This window comes from Phaethon aethereus, assembly GCF_964289735.1.
Source record: "Phaethon aethereus genome assembly, chromosome: 2".
Lineage (NCBI taxonomy): Eukaryota > Metazoa > Chordata > Aves > Phaethontiformes > Phaethontidae > Phaethon > Phaethon aethereus.
In genome coordinates this window covers 148,835,451-148,853,488 of record NC_138582.1, presented here as the reverse complement: position 1 = coordinate 148,853,488, position 18,038 = coordinate 148,835,451, and the positions used below count along the sequence as shown (strand labels likewise).

Sequence of the window (18,038 nt, the reverse complement as noted above, 5' to 3'; positions counted from 1 at the left end):
GGAGGCTGGGGGATGCTGCCAAGATGCAGCAGCTTCCAGCTGTCAGGAGGCGGATGGGATGGGATGCAGTCTTGGTGTAGGCTGTTCGATCTTTGCCTTTTCCTGTGTGGCATCTTTGGCACCTGTGTGTGCCTTTATCATTTTGACCCTCTACATTATGTTACCTGACACCATCGCTTCTGACATGGCAACACGATGCAACAGAAACTTGATCTTTGAATCCAGCATTCCTAAATTTGAGTCCTGATTTACCATTGATTCTCATCTCACCCTTTAGTTAGGTCACTTAACCTCTCTACCCCTTGCTCTGCCAGAAAATTAAGGATGGTAACACCTAGAGATATTGTGACAATCAATCAATAAGTGTTTGTAAAGTTGTTCGTAAACAACAAGCACCAAGTGCCAAGTCTAATTTAAACAGATGCGGTTTATAATCTTCGCATTTTCTTTGCAAGAACTTTAATATGACACAAAGATTAACCTTCTGATCCGGGAAAAAATCTCTACTGGTATTATAGACTGGTGTTGGCAGCAGACCTAACTTGAAATACGATGTCCTCACTGACATCACTAAATTTCCCATGGATTAGCTGACAGTGATACTTCAGGACCCATGAGAAAACTGTATTGCAGAGGGAAGTAACAGTGAGGGGAAAAAAACAAATAGTTTTCTGGACTGTAATTTTTAGTCTTCTTTCATTCAGAGCTGAAACAGAATGCCACTAGACTTTATGTAAAACAATAAGTCTCTCATTTTAGAGAGCATTTATGAATATTATGAAATATTCATAATATCCACTAACTAAGCAGGAGCCTTTGAATTTTACAGAGGTGACAGTGTAATTGCAATTTCTGGTATCTGCCTACCAGTGAACATATACATACCTTTAAAAGCTTGACTGTTGGCCCCTACATATTCATACACATTCATAACAACTGGATTTATAGGATAGGCCTGAAGCTGAAGTAAGTTTTTTGGAAATGGTGATGAAACACTTTCACATTCAAGACATTGATGATTCATGACAACCTCAAAACAGCAAACTTCTTCAGGACTGCAGAAGTCTTAACACTGGCTTTGCTCCTCTGTTACGACTAGGTCCTTCAAAGCCAAAAGAAAACCAAGCTGTGCTCACAGGGAGACTGTGCGCTGAGCCAGTCCAATAACCGCTACCCCTCGGCAACACCAGCCCAAAACTGCTTCTAGCTCCCTCCCACCAGCACCCACAGCATTGCTTGCCAGTGAGCTAACAAATGCTCTAAAAAATAATTCAGTATTGCCTGGCATACCCCATCACAGCTTGCCCTGTGCTGGTCCTCTGACTGACCGTAGGCATGCTGCTTCTCATTGTTGTACCTGACCACCTACCAGCCACCTCGTTACTTCATTTATGTAGTTGCAGCAGAGCTCTTATTTTGAGACTTTCCAGCCATTGTTTGGGAACATAAGAGCAGCTCCGAGGTTAAGGGAATGCTTGCAGACAGAGAAAACAGGAAGGCTAGGGAAGACTCTGCAAAAACAAGGCATCAGCTGGCACACCACTGAAAGGCATAGCCTCTCTACTACTCGCTCTCTTAATAACGGGGGCTTAATTAATGGCGCCTTGTCACCTTACTAGGTTTCTGATAGCAATGGCTGGCCTTGTGAAAACACCACTAAGTGCACGACTAGGTAAAAAGATGCAATCTTACTATAGAAACGTTTCTTTACCAAGGACACTACAAATACATTTTATAAAAACAAAACAAACTACACATTAAACGTACAAAGAGGATAAAGAGCTCTTAAAGCAGCAGCGACCTCACTGCACCAGCCACGGGGCAGGGCAGGCTGCCCGGGCCGCCCCCGGCGGCTCCTCGCCGGGTAACCCCGCGCAGACCCCTCCGTCCCGCTCCCGCCCCCCCCCCCCCTTAAAGTTTCGGCAGTATTTGAACTCCCCCGCACCGCGAGGTAACGGCCCCGCCGCCTTTACTACCGAGAAACGCCCGGGCGGCCGTTAGCAAAGGCCTCCCGGGTCCTGCCCTCACGCCGCGGCAGCTCACCCAGCCGAACCGCCGCCCCGGGAGCGAGCGGGAAAGCGCCGGCGGCAGCCCGCTGCCGAGCCGCCCGCCCGGGGAGCGCCGGGCCGCTCGCCTGAGGGGAAAGTTTGGCGGGAAGCCCAGCCTGCCCCCGCCAGGCCCCTCAGCGCGGCCGCCCCAGCGGGCAGGGCCCCGAGCGGCGCTGAGGTGGGTGTGGGGGGGCTGATGGCGGCGGCGCAGGGCTGCGGCCGCCGGAGCGGGCGAGGGGCGGGGCGGAAAGACCCTGTGGCTGCCATGGCCGCCTCCCCCTCCCCGCAGCCTCCCTTAAATACTATGGGGCGGCCGTAGCTGCGGCGGGCGCTGCTGCCGAGCGCACCATGCGGGCTGTCATCGCCTTGGCCGCGGCGCTGGGCAGCCTGCTGCTCGGCGGCTGCCTCCTGCGCCTGGGCGGCCAGCAGCCCCTCCGCGCCAGGTAGGGCGGCCGGGGGGCCTCGCCCGCGGCGGTGGGGCTGCGGGGCGGGAGACCCCGGAGCCGGCTGGGGGAAAAAGAGCGGGACGTGGCGACCTCCCCCCCGCCCGCCGCCCCCCGCCGGGAGCGGGGCGCGGCGGAGCCCAGCGCGGTGGCCCCCCGGCGCGGGCTGGGCTCGGCTCGGTTGTTCGCGGCGTGTGAACGATTCGTGGGGAGGAGACCGGCGCCGCTCACGCCCGGTGATGTTTAATCACTGGTTTTGACAACTTTGTTTTCCCGTCTTGCTTGGCAGGGGCTGGGAGGAGGACGCGGGAGTAGCTGCTGTCACGCCGAAAGTGGTACGAGCCCTCAGGTCTCCCCTAACGTCCCTTCCTCAGACCGAGAACAGGTACGGGCTGCCCGCCTGCGGTTACGGGTAGCGTAGGTCCGTCTGGAGGGGTCTACAGAAGCAGAAATTTGCCTTTGCTCGAACTCATTCTTCCTTCTGTTTTGGCAGCTTAATCAGAGAGCGCGTTAGAGACTTGCTAGACTGAGGAAATGAAAATTCACTTTAACCGTAATAAATTATTTGGTCATAGGCCCTCTTAATGACAGCTGTCACTCTGCCATTGGTTTTGAGCCCAGTGAAACGTTGCATATAGCAGCTTTGGTAACGTACGATGCGAAAAGTGCTTGCTGAATGGCATGTTCCAGGTATCTTTTATTTGTCTTTCCAAGAAGGTGGAGCTGGAGCTGGGTAATATTGTTACCTTTTTTGTAATGTGCTTTTAGTTAAAAATACAGATTTGTCCTTTAAAATCTGTAGGATGAAGGTGAGACATGAAACCTTTTTCATGTTGTGTAGCATCTTACTTCATGGGAGTTCTTTCGCTTGATCCCATGCCCTGATCTTTTAGATCAGTGTAAGGTCTTTGCTTTGCAGCCTGCAAAGCTGTACGTATGTAAAACACACTATGAAGTTTAATATGAAAATAGTTAGTAAAATCAGCTGTGAAAGAAGTCGTGTCTTACGTGCAGACTTCAACATTAACAACTGTGCTTTCATGCTCTTGAGTCTTCACACACTGTAGGAAAACTGATAGTGCAGAAGAGGGTGGCGTAATACACACATGAGATATTACTATGTAAGAAGTAGTTTGCAAATATTTTTGCTATTCTCTTTTACTTTATATGGCCTCATTAACATTGCCATTCCAATGATTATTATCTGTTAATATATATTATGGTCAAAAACACATGATAAAAATTAGAGCTTGGGAATTGAGGCTTTGATGGGAACTGAGATGTCCTGTTTATATTGAAGTCAATGGTGACAATGCAGTTAACCTTACTGAGGCCACTGTCTCAACCAGTCTAGCTGTATTTGAGGTCGAAACAACATAAACTTTCCCTAAGCGAATGCAAGTGACTCTAGTCGTAGTAACCATTGCAATGTACCCTAACAGTAGGTTTCTTTCTTGTTTCCAATGAGAGACCCTTATGCTCCCTGCCTCAAAATTTAGAATTTTCACAAGCTGTAAATTTATAACATCTTTCAAAATTAGACCGAAACAAAAGGAACATTTGCAGAATTCTAACTGCTTATGTGCTTCTAGCTTGCTTCTCTTTCCTGTGCTCATTTTTTCCCCTTTCTGCCCTTTTTTTTCCTTTCTATTCCACTCCTTACAGTTTATTGGTTTGGCAGTATGTACTCTGTTATGCTTTGTTTTTTATAGCTGTCACTCCTGTTTTGTGTTATGGCTGTGGTTTCCCCCTGCCCCATCTTCTCATACCCTTCCTTTTCCCAGCTGGTTTCTGAGCTGCAGTCTCCTTCCACTCAGCTCTGTGTGCTAAACCATGGAGCCAAATTGACTAGAAATGCTGGCAGAGGGCACTTCAGAAAACAGAGTCTAGCTACTTCCTATCTGCTGTTAGTACACTCACAACTGGAGCAAAGAAAGTGGAAGCAAACACATACCGAAGAGGGCTGAAAATCCATGGCATGTATGGGTCAGTTTTTAATCTCTGTAATAAGGCAAGTGAGCATGAGAGTTTAAATACATGTTTTTCCTTAATCTACTTGGAGGTTTTTGGCATCAATTTGGAGCTAGTTTTGATCAACCCAAAATTGTATTTCTTCGTGACTATGTGACTGCAAATTGTGACAAGTAAATTATTCAACCAAAAAAGTTTCATTTCACTCCAGCTCCTGTAACTGTAGTGTCTTTGGAGGGGTGGCTTGCTGGCTGAATCCAAGAGAGGATGTTCTTTCTCACCTGAGTGACTACGCTCAGTAAGTTGGCCTGACAGGACTTTGTGGTGCATGTTTGGCATATGAGGAAGGAGAGAGAGCTGCTGTACTGACCAGGAGCTGTTACTTAATCCAGAGAGCAGCTGGACTGGGCAGGGAGCCATGCTGGAGGGGTTTGATCCAGGCAGCAGCTGGACTGGGCCTGGCTGAGGGCCGTGCTGGAGAGATTTGATCCAGAGAGCATCTGGACTCATTCAGGAGATTCAGACCAATCCCTTAGTGATGGAGATGGATGGTCTGGTCAGTAGGAATTAGATTCCAGTTTGCAGTGGGGTTTTGCTGCAGTATCCATGAGTATAGCAAAAGGACAGAAGCCCCTCTTTGAAACAGGTTGTACAGGGGTTAGTGAATTTTTGAATCGATGAGGCTATGTTAGTATGTTGATGCATAAAACTAGGAGCAATCTATTGGTTTAGACTTCCTGAAGTATGGTTCGCCTAAAGTACCCTGATGGTTTGAATTAGCATTGCTGTGTTGCTGACAACAATGTAATTTCCCAAGTAAGAGTAAGAGGATGTGCATGCATGTTAGGTTAGACTCAGTTTGACACATTTTTCTGGAAAGCTAATATTTTCTCACCAACTTTGGTAGGAGGGTCCAGGAAAGGAAGCAGAAAAAAACCCAAAACTGGGCACTATCCTTCTTGAACTCTAAGTAATCTAGACAGTCTTCAGAATCGCAAGCTAATCTTTCTTTTTATCATGATTTCCTTTACTGTTGGAGGCATATTTGTAACCAGACATCTCCTGAAGAATCTCTAAGGCCCTATTATTCTGTTGCCTCGCAATATTGAGAGCTAATCTGTTCTTTCACTTTGAGTAATTCTTTTAAAAGGATGAAACTGAAGGATGAAAGGTTGAAAAGCAGGGGATTGGTTCAGACTGTCACAGATATTTAGGCAGCTATTATGCATGGCAATGTTTAATTAGATGGTGACCAGGCATCTAAAGTTCCCTGAAGATCTGTGTCTTAGTAAATAACCTTGAAGATGCCATTTGTCTCTTACAGGACATTTCTTACCACTTTTTCTTGTTAAGTGTTAGGTAACTAGAACAATGTGACTGCCTCTACAGTGTGACTTCCAGTTTTTGTCTTGGGTTTATTTCACAGTGTACTGTGCCTGTTAGTAGGGTTTCTTACTTAAAAAAAGGTCATTGTTAGTAAGATTTCTCTAGTAGTCCCCAAATATATTCGAACCACTATCATTTACACCATGGTTCTCTGGCAAACCCTCAAGTCTGTGCCTCATACCATCCTCTCAGTTTTTAAGCTGTAACTGCAAGTACAGCTTAAACTTGCTTAAGCCAACAGTACAACCAAAAGAAGTAGTCTTGCACTTGTCCCACCTTTAGACACTTGGTCCTCCCTCCCCAACTGTGTTTCTGCTGGTATATTTGTTTGTGTAGTCACAGCATTAATAGCAAAATAGAGGGCTCCGTACTGCTAGTGCTTATCAGGGGAAGGTGACAAGAATAAGAGGAGCTAAGTAGTCTTGTCTTTGTTATGAGGCCCAGGCTGTGTAATGTTAAGCTTGGTCAGAAATTCTAGCTCCTTTTGAACTGCCCAGGAATATATAGCAGATAAATCATGCCAGCTCCTGCAAGGGAAGTGAAAATAGTTTTCTCAAGCACTATTTGTGTGTACTTCATATACAAGTAATAACAAGACAGCAGTACCCTGAAGAACTGACAACCACTGCCCTGTTACTCTGTGTCACCAACTTTAAGGCATTCACTTACTATTTCCCTAACTTACTCTTTGTCTTTGCAGGTCCAAAGCAAGGACAGTGTAGAGACTGTTGGGGTAATTGAACAGTGCAAGGAAGTGATTGAGGAGCTATGAGTAAACAAGTTAGTATTAATACCGTGTTCCATAGTGTTGGTTTCTCCAATTCCTTTCTCAGCAGCAGATCTTTATGCAGGCCTAGGGAATAAACAACTATACTTAATTAACTATGCTACAGAGACCCGTACATTCTGTCTCCTGTCAAAATATTGCATTCTGGCAGGCAGAAGGGGAAGAAGAGACAGGTTATTACCACGATTATGAACACTAGCTTAGTATATTGCCCAAATAATTTGCTACGGTTTAGTCAGCACTGGTGGCCACTTCACTAATTTTACTGCTCTCTTAATATTTTTTCCCTTCATTCCCAAGTGATGCATGCAGACATTATTTTAAGAGCATATTTCTAACACATGCCTCATATATTAGTTCTATCTAAATGAACAGGTGTTCAGTTGAAAGCTGCTGCCAGGCCACCTTTATGTTCTGACAGTGGTGAAAGGTTTCCCAGCCTCTTTCTGTTTACTTGGTCCAAGTGAAACTGCTCTGTCATTCTGTCTATCGAGTACTATTGTAACATCATTCTAGTGTAAGTACCTTACTCTTTTCACTTTATCCTCCATGAGACTGTGAACGTTGCTTGTCATGTTGCCTGTCATGCGGTTTAGGGATTTTATAAATAAAAAATACCTGATGTTATGTATAACTCTGGTCAATGCACTGGAAGGTCTTCCAAATAATTTCAAAATGCAACTTATCTTAAAGACCTGATTTTGCATTCCTTAGCTCGCAGAACCTCCATGGGAACTTGAACAAGGATAGTAGGATCAGTCTCTTTCACAGTTACTGTGATTAATGTTACAAGACAAATTCTTAATCCTATGGTTTGATAAAGCCGTTTTAATAGTCCATTTCACCACATATTTAAATTGTGTATTGCCTTATTAATCAAGCTGTTCTGAACCTGAAAGACGTCACTATATTCTTATCATCTCATTCATGTGAAATAGTGTCAAAGATAGCACTTAAGAGCACCCCTCCTAGGAAAAGTATGGTTTATGAGTTTTAATAGTATTCAACTAATAGACTATGAGATTCAAATATTAATTAGTCTCTTCAAGAGAGAGATTAAGACAGAAGGTATTCACAGTCTCGATTTGGCCACTTTGGTAGAAGGATATAAACGTGTAGTTTTGCATGCAGAAGTTACCCTTTTTAGCTGGAGATGCTCAGCTGGAACAGGATTCAGAGGACCTGTGCTGCTTCAGGCAGATGAGAGCAGGAAGCTATAGAAAAAGTGCAGCAACTAGTTCTGCTGGGCACAGAGTGAATAAAGCCTATGAGTGGGTTTTTTCCTTAGGTTCAGTGTGGACTTAACTCTTGCTGAAATTAGGGGTGAAATTCTTGTTGCTTTTAGTGCTGCCAGGCAGTCCAGTTCTAAGCTCTTTCAGAAATCTCACTCCACATTCTTTCAATTGCTGATTTTGTGGGAATTCTGGAGGCCTTTCAGTCCTGAGCATATCTTTATGTTATGGTGTAATTCACAGCACTAGAGTTCCTTTTTCCATCTGCTCTCCCCCACTCTCTTCCTTTTTCCATCCATTTTATGTCCATCTATTTTCCTACTCGGATAACTGTTCGGAGTTGAGTTTGGTTTTGCTTTTAAAGGGCTTCCCTTTTCTTTCCCTCCCTGTACCACTGCACCCCCAGAACTCCATGTTAACTGAGCTACCTGTCTGTCTGGTGATTCCCTGCACTAAGGCTTCCTGTAGTGTCAGGACTGAATGCAATACGTGGACTTTCTGTATAGTTTCTCTATTTCTTATTCTAAAGGTGGGTGCAATCCTTATCTTAAAGAACTGTACAGTTTAGTGAACTGCTGTCTTCCTGAGAGCAAGATATAGAGTAACAGTGTGCTGATAAATGTGGCACATGGTCTTAATCTACTGTGGATTTATTAAAGTACAGATGGTGTAGTCTGAGTTCCTAGAATTACCAGAGGAAGTATGTGGTCTTCAAGCTGTTTGTATATGATTAAAAAACCCCTCTGTTTTTCAAAATTTGGCCAGTCAGGTTGGCTTTGAGAACATCTAAACCCTAAGGGAAATGCAGCAGAAATTTCCCTGTCTCATCAGTTGTTTGAATTCAAGCCAACAGAATATAACATGGTTTCCACTTCAAGTTCTCATCTAGCTTAAAGGTTTACAAAATTAGTTGAATGTAGTCTGATATCTGTGTTGTCAGGCATGTTATCTGATTTAATTGTAGAAGTTTTAGTGCAGTTCTAAGTATCGAACAAAGACTGTCATCCACTAGGTCAGGTAAATTCCTTTAGTGATAAATGTTGCCTAGCATAATTGTCTGAAGTGATCAGAAATCTAATGTGAGTGATGTCTTCACAACTCTGCAATGAATAATCCAGTACAAGTCTGGACCGCCCCTTGCACACTCCTTTTATGTGAATGCAGAATTCTTTCAGTCATGTGAAGCACAGGCCACTCTGACAGTGAAACAGAAATTCAGAAATTGAACTTTTACTAGAATGACTCATTGTTTTTCATGTCTTGCAAATATATTGTTTTATTTTTGTATCTTTTTGCACCATACAAAGAGTAAATTTTGTGTGCAAAAAGCCACAGAAGAAGCATTTTGGTGATCTGTCTTGTGCTTGCATAATATGGATAAAGATTTTGGATTGAAATTCATGTCTGGTTTTCCCCACAGTTGTGCCACTTTGACCAATCTTTACATGTGTCATGGAAAGGGAAGGAAAGACTCCTTATTCCTTTTTTTCTCCCCTTGATGGCTGTAAAAGTGATTGTCAGGATTTAATGACAAAACAGAACAGGGATTTATTTTGCTCATTCTTTTTTATCTGACTTTTTCCATTTGAATTTTTCAAGTCTTGAAAATGTGTGCATAAAAAGCAATTATGTATTAAAAAATGAGGCTGTTTGCTTCAGTTGATCTTAGTGCTATGAATTTAAAAAGACTAAAAGCCTGCTGAGTAAAGCTTGTATTTGGTTGAGAGAATATTTATTCACTGCCCCACTGATCTTGGGACATAAATTAACAGGAAGCTGTAAGGACCTTGTAATGATTCTCTTCACAGAGTTGAAACCTACTTGTTCTCTGATGATGCCTGCAAACGCACCTCGCAGCGAGCTGATCAAACCTAACCGCCTGCTCTGACTTCGTCTTCCCGGCAGGCTTTGTGTGTTAAAGGTCTCCTCTGGCCAGCTGTGGCTCAGAAGGACTGAGGCCACTTCTCAAATCAGCATCCAGCATCTTGATTTTTGGTTGTAATGAAAGACTTATTTGCAGCAGTAACATGTACTTGGCTTATGATATCAATAGTTCTTTTTTTAAGGTTCTGCTGATGCAGTTAAGCTTTGCCTGTAGCTCTTTCTCTTACCTTAAGCTGCAGAAGAATCATTTAAGGTTACTGAGTTAAAGAAGCAAGAGAGAGGAAACATAATTTAGGGATGACTAGATTTGTTTGGGAACTGATGTTAGGCTCTTTTGTGAAAAAGCCCACCTGGTTCTTTGGTGTGGACAGAACCATTCAGACCAAGCTGCAATAAACCTGTGTGCATGAGTGTGTAGGCAGAATGTTTGCTGGAACTTACTATGTAAGATCTACTGAGTTGTTTCCTCTGAACTGTGTGCTCTGAGAGGCTTCTGCCCTCACATTTGTATGTCGCTCCTTGAAACAGATAAAGTGCTGTCTGCAAAATCAACCAAGGAGCTCTCAGTAGGTGATGCCAGCTGTTACTGCTAAAACCAGGCAGAACTGAAAGGACAGAGGTTTACGTTGTGTTGTCGTAAGACACAACATTGCCCTCAATCGGGGGCACGCAGACTGCATACTTCATACCTTATGCTATGCCTTAGGGGCACTGAGTGTATACTGGGAAGAAGTTCCTGATGGTGAAAAGCAAGGGAGAGAGCTGATCTCTCTCCTCTGCAGCCTATGTCCTGAGTGAATTGCTGCTATGGAGTGACTGATTGACAAGAAAATTCATGGGCAATGGAAAGAGAAGGAAAGGCGCTCTGTTCCTTTTCGTCCCTGTCATAGCTATGAACATGCCAGTCTGTTCAGTAGCAAGATAAACAAGCATTTATTCTCCTCTTTCTTCTTCAGTCAGTCTTCCTCTCATTTGGATTGTTTAAGATTTTAGTTGTTTAAGAAGAGAAGGCTCGGGGGGACCTTCAATATCTGAATCAATACCAGATCAATACTTGAGGGGAGGGTGCAAAGAGGATGGAGCCACATTCTTGTTAGTGGTCCCCAGTGACAAGACCAGAGGCAATGGGCACCAGCTGAAACACAGGAGGTTCCCTCTGAACATCAGGAAACACTTCTTCACTGCGAGGGTGGCTGAGCACTGGCACAGGCTGCCCAGGTAGGTTGTGGAGTCTCCGCCCTTGGAGATACTCAAAAGCCATCTGGACATGGTCCTGGGCAGCTGGCTCTAGATGTCCCTGCTTGAGCAGGAGGTTGGACCGTATGGCCTCCAGAGGTGCCTTCCAACCTCAGCCACTCTGTGATTCTTTGACTTGAAATGGCATCTTTCTCAAGTAAGAGCTTCAAAATCAGCTTGCCAGAAATCTTGTTGATAAGTGGTCTCTGTTTTAACAGGTGAAGACAATGGAGTTTTGGTCCTTGTTAGTAAAAGGAATTATAGTTCAGAAGCAGAGCGCATTGTGTGCAAAGCAGGAAGGCCCTTTCTCTCCGTGTATGAGTGCCTCTGTACAGAGATGGCTTGGTCATTCTGTGTTTTTGAGAACAATGTGGGTTCAGTTCACTGCTGCAGCTCACAGCCAGGAGTGAATCACACAGCATCTGTGTCTGCTGTATTTCTGGTTCTGGTTTGGTTTGGACAAATTTCTGGTTTGGACAAATAGTGTCCAACCGCTCAGAACCCAAAAGGAACAGGGTGGGGGGAGAAGAGAAGATGGTGAGGAGCAAAGAAAATAAAAATGCTGGAGGAAAAATACTTCATGATTGTTGCGATTTAACGCAGCAGGTAGCTAAAATAACCACACAGCCTTTCAAATGACAATACACACAGCAGAAGGTTGATGACAGAAGAGGGTGACTGTATGAGACAGAACCCAGATACAGGGTAAACTGAGGTGCGTGGAAAAAGACCTTGGTGTCTCAGTCATTTACTAGTTTACAGCTCAATCTTCTACTGGGAATGCCAGAGCAAGAGGACCGCACAGGAGTTTGGTGAAAATAAGACAATAGATCACTGTCTGGCACTTGCCTTGGTTCCTTTTGCAAATATTTATTCTCACTGTGTAAATAAAGAATAAACAAGTGAGGAAGTATTAAGCTCAAGTCAGTAAGTTAAGGTCCAAATAGATTCACTTCACCTGTGGTGTTTCCTGTAGATATTATATTGGCTCTGAATATTGCATTTCATCAACAGCTTTAGGAAATCACATCTGCTAAATATTTTACCAGTGAATATTTAAAATAATATCAAGACATAATGTTCAAGAGGCTTCCTACTTAATTTCTTTTTTTTTTTTAAATTACATTTTTGGATTACAGTGTAAAGCAGAAAATATAATTCAGACTATGAAATAGGGTTACTTTAAAGAATCAAATATTTTCTAGTCATTAGCAGCAAGCTCCCCTTTTATACAAGAGCTTCACAAAAGAAGTCAATAAGATTTCTTTGGTAATGTTTTCAGCAAAATCAACGTTTATTAATCTTAGTGTCATAGGAAAGTAAATGTGACAGCGTTGTCAGAATATGTTCTCTCTTTTAAAGTTTGTTGCTTTCCCCCCCTTTTTTAACAGAACAACTGTTAATAAAAATGGAATTTACCAGTTTGAACAGGCTTCAAAATGTAAGGCAATTCAGGACAACATTTTGTCATCATCTATCAAGAAGAAAAGGTAGGTGTTTACTGTGCTTTCTGCTTTGTTTCTTTTAAATAGAAGGGTACAAGATTGTCCTCTTTTACATAATTCTTGATGATATTAATGTGGAGCTATACAACAGGAAACTGAAATTGTTCAACCAATGTTTGCCTGCATTTTTTCTTTCATATGAATTAGATGTATTCGAGGTTGGATTTTTTTTTTTTTTTAATTTTCACAATATAAGTCAGCAAGATTTCTCCTTGCCAGTTAGCAACATTTTATTCCAAGACATGCACAAAGAGGTTGAACAGAATCTGTGAGGTATATTCTTGAGTGTCTTTTTCCTGATTGGTGAACACTCCTGCTATGAGCAACCTCAGTTAATGGATTCTTTTCAGCATATTCACTGAGTAAGTATGGAAATGTACTGGTATAAAAACTTGCTAATTAATTGCACTCATTATAATAACTAGTCCACAGGAAACTAATAATTCAACTTTGGATACATTGGAAAAACACCCCAAATTAATTTTGGGTTTCAACTTGCTGTTCTGCCTTTTCCTGACATGGAAAATAAATTGTTGATATCAGCCCTGCTCAAATTCCTTGCCACTTTCTAAAGTGAAAATGGGAGAAGCAGCCCATTGCGTTTGACATGTAACATTTTGCCTGTATGGATGTGCCAATAAATAAAACATTGTAAATAAGAAAGACTTCCCATTAGGACTGAGTTGCAGCATAAAAGTAATTATATGCCATGGTGTCTTTAAAATTGGAAGCCCCCCCCCCCCCACCATTTGTGAAGAGAATAGAAATGGAATGAGAAACAAAAGCTCTGCTAAAGATAATTATGTGCCTTTCCCCATTCAAAGGACTGGAGAAGTCAAATTTTTCCTTAACACAGAAACAACATTAAATCATGATTTTAAAACTTCTCCCATCTTTTGTGCCCCCTCCTCATTTTCTCATTGCATTTTAACATCTTTCACCTGATTTTAAGTCACCGTATTCCCAGCATTCTGTCTTTACTCCCTCCAATATTCCACTAGCAAACAGAGGTCAAAGACTACAGTTAACTGAAAAATTGAGTGATGAACACCAAGAGAAGGACAACCAGTAACTCTATTGCCTCCGAAATCCAGTTATAGCAATATAAATGCTGTTATTTATCCCAGGTGTTACAAAGTTGTACAGGCTGCAGCAATGCAGACGTGCTCTTCATATCTAGAACATTTTGGAGCTGAGATTATAGGAGAAAATTTATGAAGTGTGAGGCCTTTATTCTGTGGCTAAAGAGAAAGGAGCTGCACCATTTAATGATGCAGAAGATGAATTGGGCAGGTAGGAAGAGAAACTGATGCCTGGAACAAAGGAGCAAGGGATTTGCAAATAGCAAATTTGCTATTTGCCATGAATATTGCAACTCATTGCCCTTCACTGAGAGGAGCTGCAGGGTTCTTCATTGCTTTTTCAAGGTGTGACCCACAGGCATGATACATAAATGCTTTATATTGCAGTTCTGGACTTTCAGGAACATTCTGGACACTCTTGCCTCTTAAGTTGGCAGAAAGGGGAAAAAAATACTAGTTTAAAGCTTGTCAAATTATTCCATAGTAAAAAATGCTATGTAAGTGGGAAGTTATTATTATAGCAGGTATGTGCTATAGCAGGTGGTGATAAAGAGCCTGAAATGCTGAGTTTTGCTGGCAGTTTTCCATTTTTATTCTAGAGCAAACTCTGTGCACACTCTCCTGAGGGCTTTAAAAACTGATGGTTATTTGGTAGTATTAAAGTGTCCAAAGGCAAAAAGGATCCTCCTTTTCTCTTGCATTTCCTGCCTTTGTTTTTCTTTTTACTTGCTTCTTTCTTGAACATAAGCTGCCAGGTAGGAATATCTCCGTTTTTCACTCCTGCTGCTCAATTTTCCTTCTAATTCAAATAGTTTTTTTTCAGGAGAGTGTTTAGTTTTAGCAAGTAACCAGTTGGGCTGCATTTGTCTCTCTGTTCTGACATTTTACCTATTGTCTTCCTACTATCTCAACACTTCTGTCCTTGCTGTTGTCCTTCAGATACCTGCCAAAAATTAGAAGATACTTATACTTTGTCAGTGCCTTGACTGTGCATAATAATTCCGCTTTAGCCACTGCAGTTAACGCAGAAGGTCACTGTGTACCTGACAAGTACTACAGGCAAAAAAACCCCTTCCAGGTGTTGTCAGCAAGGCTGGTACAGTGTAAGTGAGTTTCCTACAACAGCAAGTTACTCTAACGGTTGTGGTGCAGGTGGCAGACCAAAACAGGATGAAACACGTTTCATTCACTACTCTCAGCACTGTAATTATTTCTTGTCCACGTATTTTTATAGTTCAATTTACCTGAGCTTTTTTATCTTAATAATAAAACCCTTTAGCATCAGTGAATATGTGCTGTAAGCTCCTGGGTGCCAGTGGAAATATATGTATTGCCCCAGCTCTTTAAAACGGAACAGTGGAGAAGAGGACTGTCTGGGTTACAGCAGAGCCATGAAATGATACCCTGATGGCCTTCTGGACTGATTCCATTGGAGGAATGAGTCCCCAAAGCTCCTTTAAAAGCAGGAAATGCTAATATAGGCTTTCTGAGAGGAAAACAAAGCTTTTTGGGCTGTTAACCCAGCTGCAGCAAATCCCAGAGCTTCCCTTTGAGTCTTAAAAAAATGAATCTACGGGAATATTGTCTGTATTCAAGTGGAGTTCATTTGATGGAAGCCTGGTATCGGTGTGAGCAGATGTAGCAGCTGCCTTGCAGAGCTGCTGCTGTCGGGAGCTCCTGTCGCGCAGGACATGCTGTGGGGATGTCTCTGCTGCTTGTGGTGCTGTGCCAGCACTGGCGAAGATGGGTTCTGACAGTCCGTAGCATCACAATCACAAGAGGAGCAAAACTGGATGCATAGGGTGAGCGAAGGTGGTGTTCTGCCTTGCAAAGACCTGTAAGTGGTGCTTTTCTGGGTGAGCTGGTGAGCTTAGACACCTCCGAGCAAGAGTGATTCCACCCAGTAGATAGCAGTGGAGAGGCAGCAATGTTCTTGCATTGTAACTGGTGTTTTTATAGTAGGTGCAGCTTCTGTTACGTGTATAAGAAGGTCCTTACAGTTTCTGACAGCGAGTGCCCGTGTTTCTCAGGAGGCCTCAGAACTAGCATTACGGATGATGCTTTGATTTTTCTCTTTACCAAATGTTTCCCTGTAGCTTGCTAATAACTTGTCAGTCCATGTGATTTCTTTCTGAGCTGATGGTAATTTTTCTTTTCATTTCTGACTCTGATCTTTCTCGTATCAATGTCTTTAGGCTAGAATTTGCTTTTTCTATATTTTTTCCTCCTAGATAATGATAGCCTAAGTAACTGTTCATGCCGTGTTATCCTATTAATTTTTGGAATTTTTCCATAAGTCCCGGCATTTGAGAGTTATTTATTGTTTAGCCATAAGGAATAGAACTAGATGAGTGATTCAACACCAGCATGGGCTATTTTGGTCCTGTGCTTCTATCCCATCCTCCCCCTACACGCACTCCCTGTCCTGCCCTGTGCTGGTACTGACACTTGTCTGACCCCGCAGTGAGCTGATTTAGGTAGCAGCTTCAGCAAGAAAGTAGTTCCACTTTCTCTGGCTGCAGTTCCAAGGTTGCTAATACAACATACCAGCAGGCAGCTGCCAAAATAAGAAGGCCTTGTGCCCAGTTTCGCCGCTGCCATCACTCCTTGCTTATACTGGCTGTGATGGTCGGTGGAATCTTTCCTGATCCGCTTTAACACAATAAAGAAGAAGAAAATGTGTGTGCGTGGTTTTTTTTTTTCTTTCTGGGTTATTTTTTTGCCATGGTAGTGAATTAAAGTGGCCTATCAAGGCATTTGACAAATGCAAAAGCTGGCAAAACCCAAACAGAGTTGGAGTCAAGCAAGTACCAGCAGCAGCACAAGGGAGAGAACAGATTTGGAGCTGGACTGGAAGGAAGAATGTACAGCATCAGGTCAGATCAGCTACAGCTGCAATGAAACTAGTTTTGCTCTTCTCCCACTTCTCATTGCTGCTCTCTTGAGCTGTGAAGGGCTCAGTAAAATCAGTTTAGTCACAATCATCTACTTCCTTTAAGAGTTTGCTAAGTCTGGAGGATGAAAAGCGTATGTGTTGTCACAGGTGCAAACTTGAGCCAAAGACCAGTTCTAATGCAGAATTCCTCTAAAAAGTTTCATTTCTTTTTCCATGTGGAAATGAGACACGATTTTACTCAGGGGTAGATAAACAAGTTAACTTTAGCAGTTGCAGTACTTTTATGAAGCAGGCAAAAAAAGGGATCTGCTTTTTCAAATGTTTACCATAAAGCTGCGGTAGTAAAAGCATGTTGAACGCAGAAAGAGAAGGAAGCTTTCAGGTTGTTCACCTCTGCTGCACAAGCCACCCCAGCCCTTTTTATATGCCTTTTTATCAATTCTCATGCTCCATTTAAAAACAAGTGAGGTTTCTTGCCATCCTAACTCTTGTAAAACTGTTCAAAATACACACTTCTAAGTTACAGCTTGCTTAAACTCACGGTCATTTGGTTTTGGGCCAATTTTGCTAAAATAATACAAGGTAGATCTTTTCTGGAGACATGAGTCCCACAGCATTTGTAGGCATGGCATCCACATAATCTCTTCTTCCCATTCCCCCAGTCCTCCTTATAAGTCAGAGTTAGGGTTTTTAAAAAAACTATATCAGGATCCAAGCACAAATGGGAGAATTATTAATATAGAATCTGTAAGGGAAGAAATGTCTCCATTCTTTTGACTTAGGTGTTCTGAAGTATTTCACATATGGACAAATTTAAATCTTCTGAAAGGATTTAAAAGGAGCAGAAAGCTCTTTGGTTACATGTACCAATGTAACCAAAGTGCTGGTTGATGTAAAACAACAGATTGTTTTATTTAAGAGATAATTTGAAGGCAAACTTACATCTGTAAATATTGGTCTGTGGTCTTAGATGATTGAATTGAACTTTGGGGCCTCCATAAGGTAAATAAAAGAAAAGGCACGAGAAGTGTAACGTTTCATCTTGGCTTGCCAGAGCTGCGTTTAAAAACATTTTTGAAGTTTAAAACACCAAGTATAAGAAAGAGGTGTTTTTGTATTGTTTTGGACTTTTGCACTTGAGAGGATTTCTGATAACGTCAAGATATTTATGGTCAAATATTTAAGTTTGGAACCAGTGTACTTTTGAAAGTTTCTGAAGAGAAAAGTTCGTTAGGACATCACTATTAAGAAGCGATGTTTAATAGGACATGCTAATTAAATGAGGATAGTACTGTTAGAAATTATAAAAATAAAATAGGTCATGGATTTCTAAAAGCCATCTATTATATATGCACCAGGCACATTATTATTAATACATGCATCGTTTCAACGTTTTAGAGACTGTTTCTAAATATACATACATATGTATTCTAGCGTTTGATGTTGTTGCCTTTTTTAGATATTCAGAAGATTATTATCTTCACATAGTCACAAAAATGCAGAACTGCACTTGGAAAAGGAGACCAGAAGAATCTACAAAATTCAGGTAATTTTCATAGTCTCATTTA

The 18,038-nt window shown here is 42.3% G+C and overlaps 1 protein-coding gene across 1 annotated transcript in view; it reads left to right on the top strand.

Annotated features, from left to right (window-relative positions):
• Positions 1–2,396: 2,396 nt before the first annotated feature.
• Positions 2,397–18,038, top strand: part of ST8SIA6 (ST8 alpha-N-acetyl-neuraminide alpha-2,8-sialyltransferase 6) — a gene marked incomplete at both ends in the record, with an annotated part of 36,509 nt that continues 20,867 nt past the window's right edge. Inside the window, 4 exons of the mRNA XM_081996516.1 lie at positions 2,397–2,491; positions 2,781–2,876; positions 12,379–12,477; positions 17,930–18,016. Coding sequence (XP_081852642.1) covers positions 2,397–2,491; positions 2,781–2,876; positions 12,379–12,477; positions 17,930–18,016 — 377 coding nt within the window. The remainder of the gene's footprint in view (positions 2,492–2,780; positions 2,877–12,378; positions 12,478–17,929; positions 18,017–18,038) is intronic.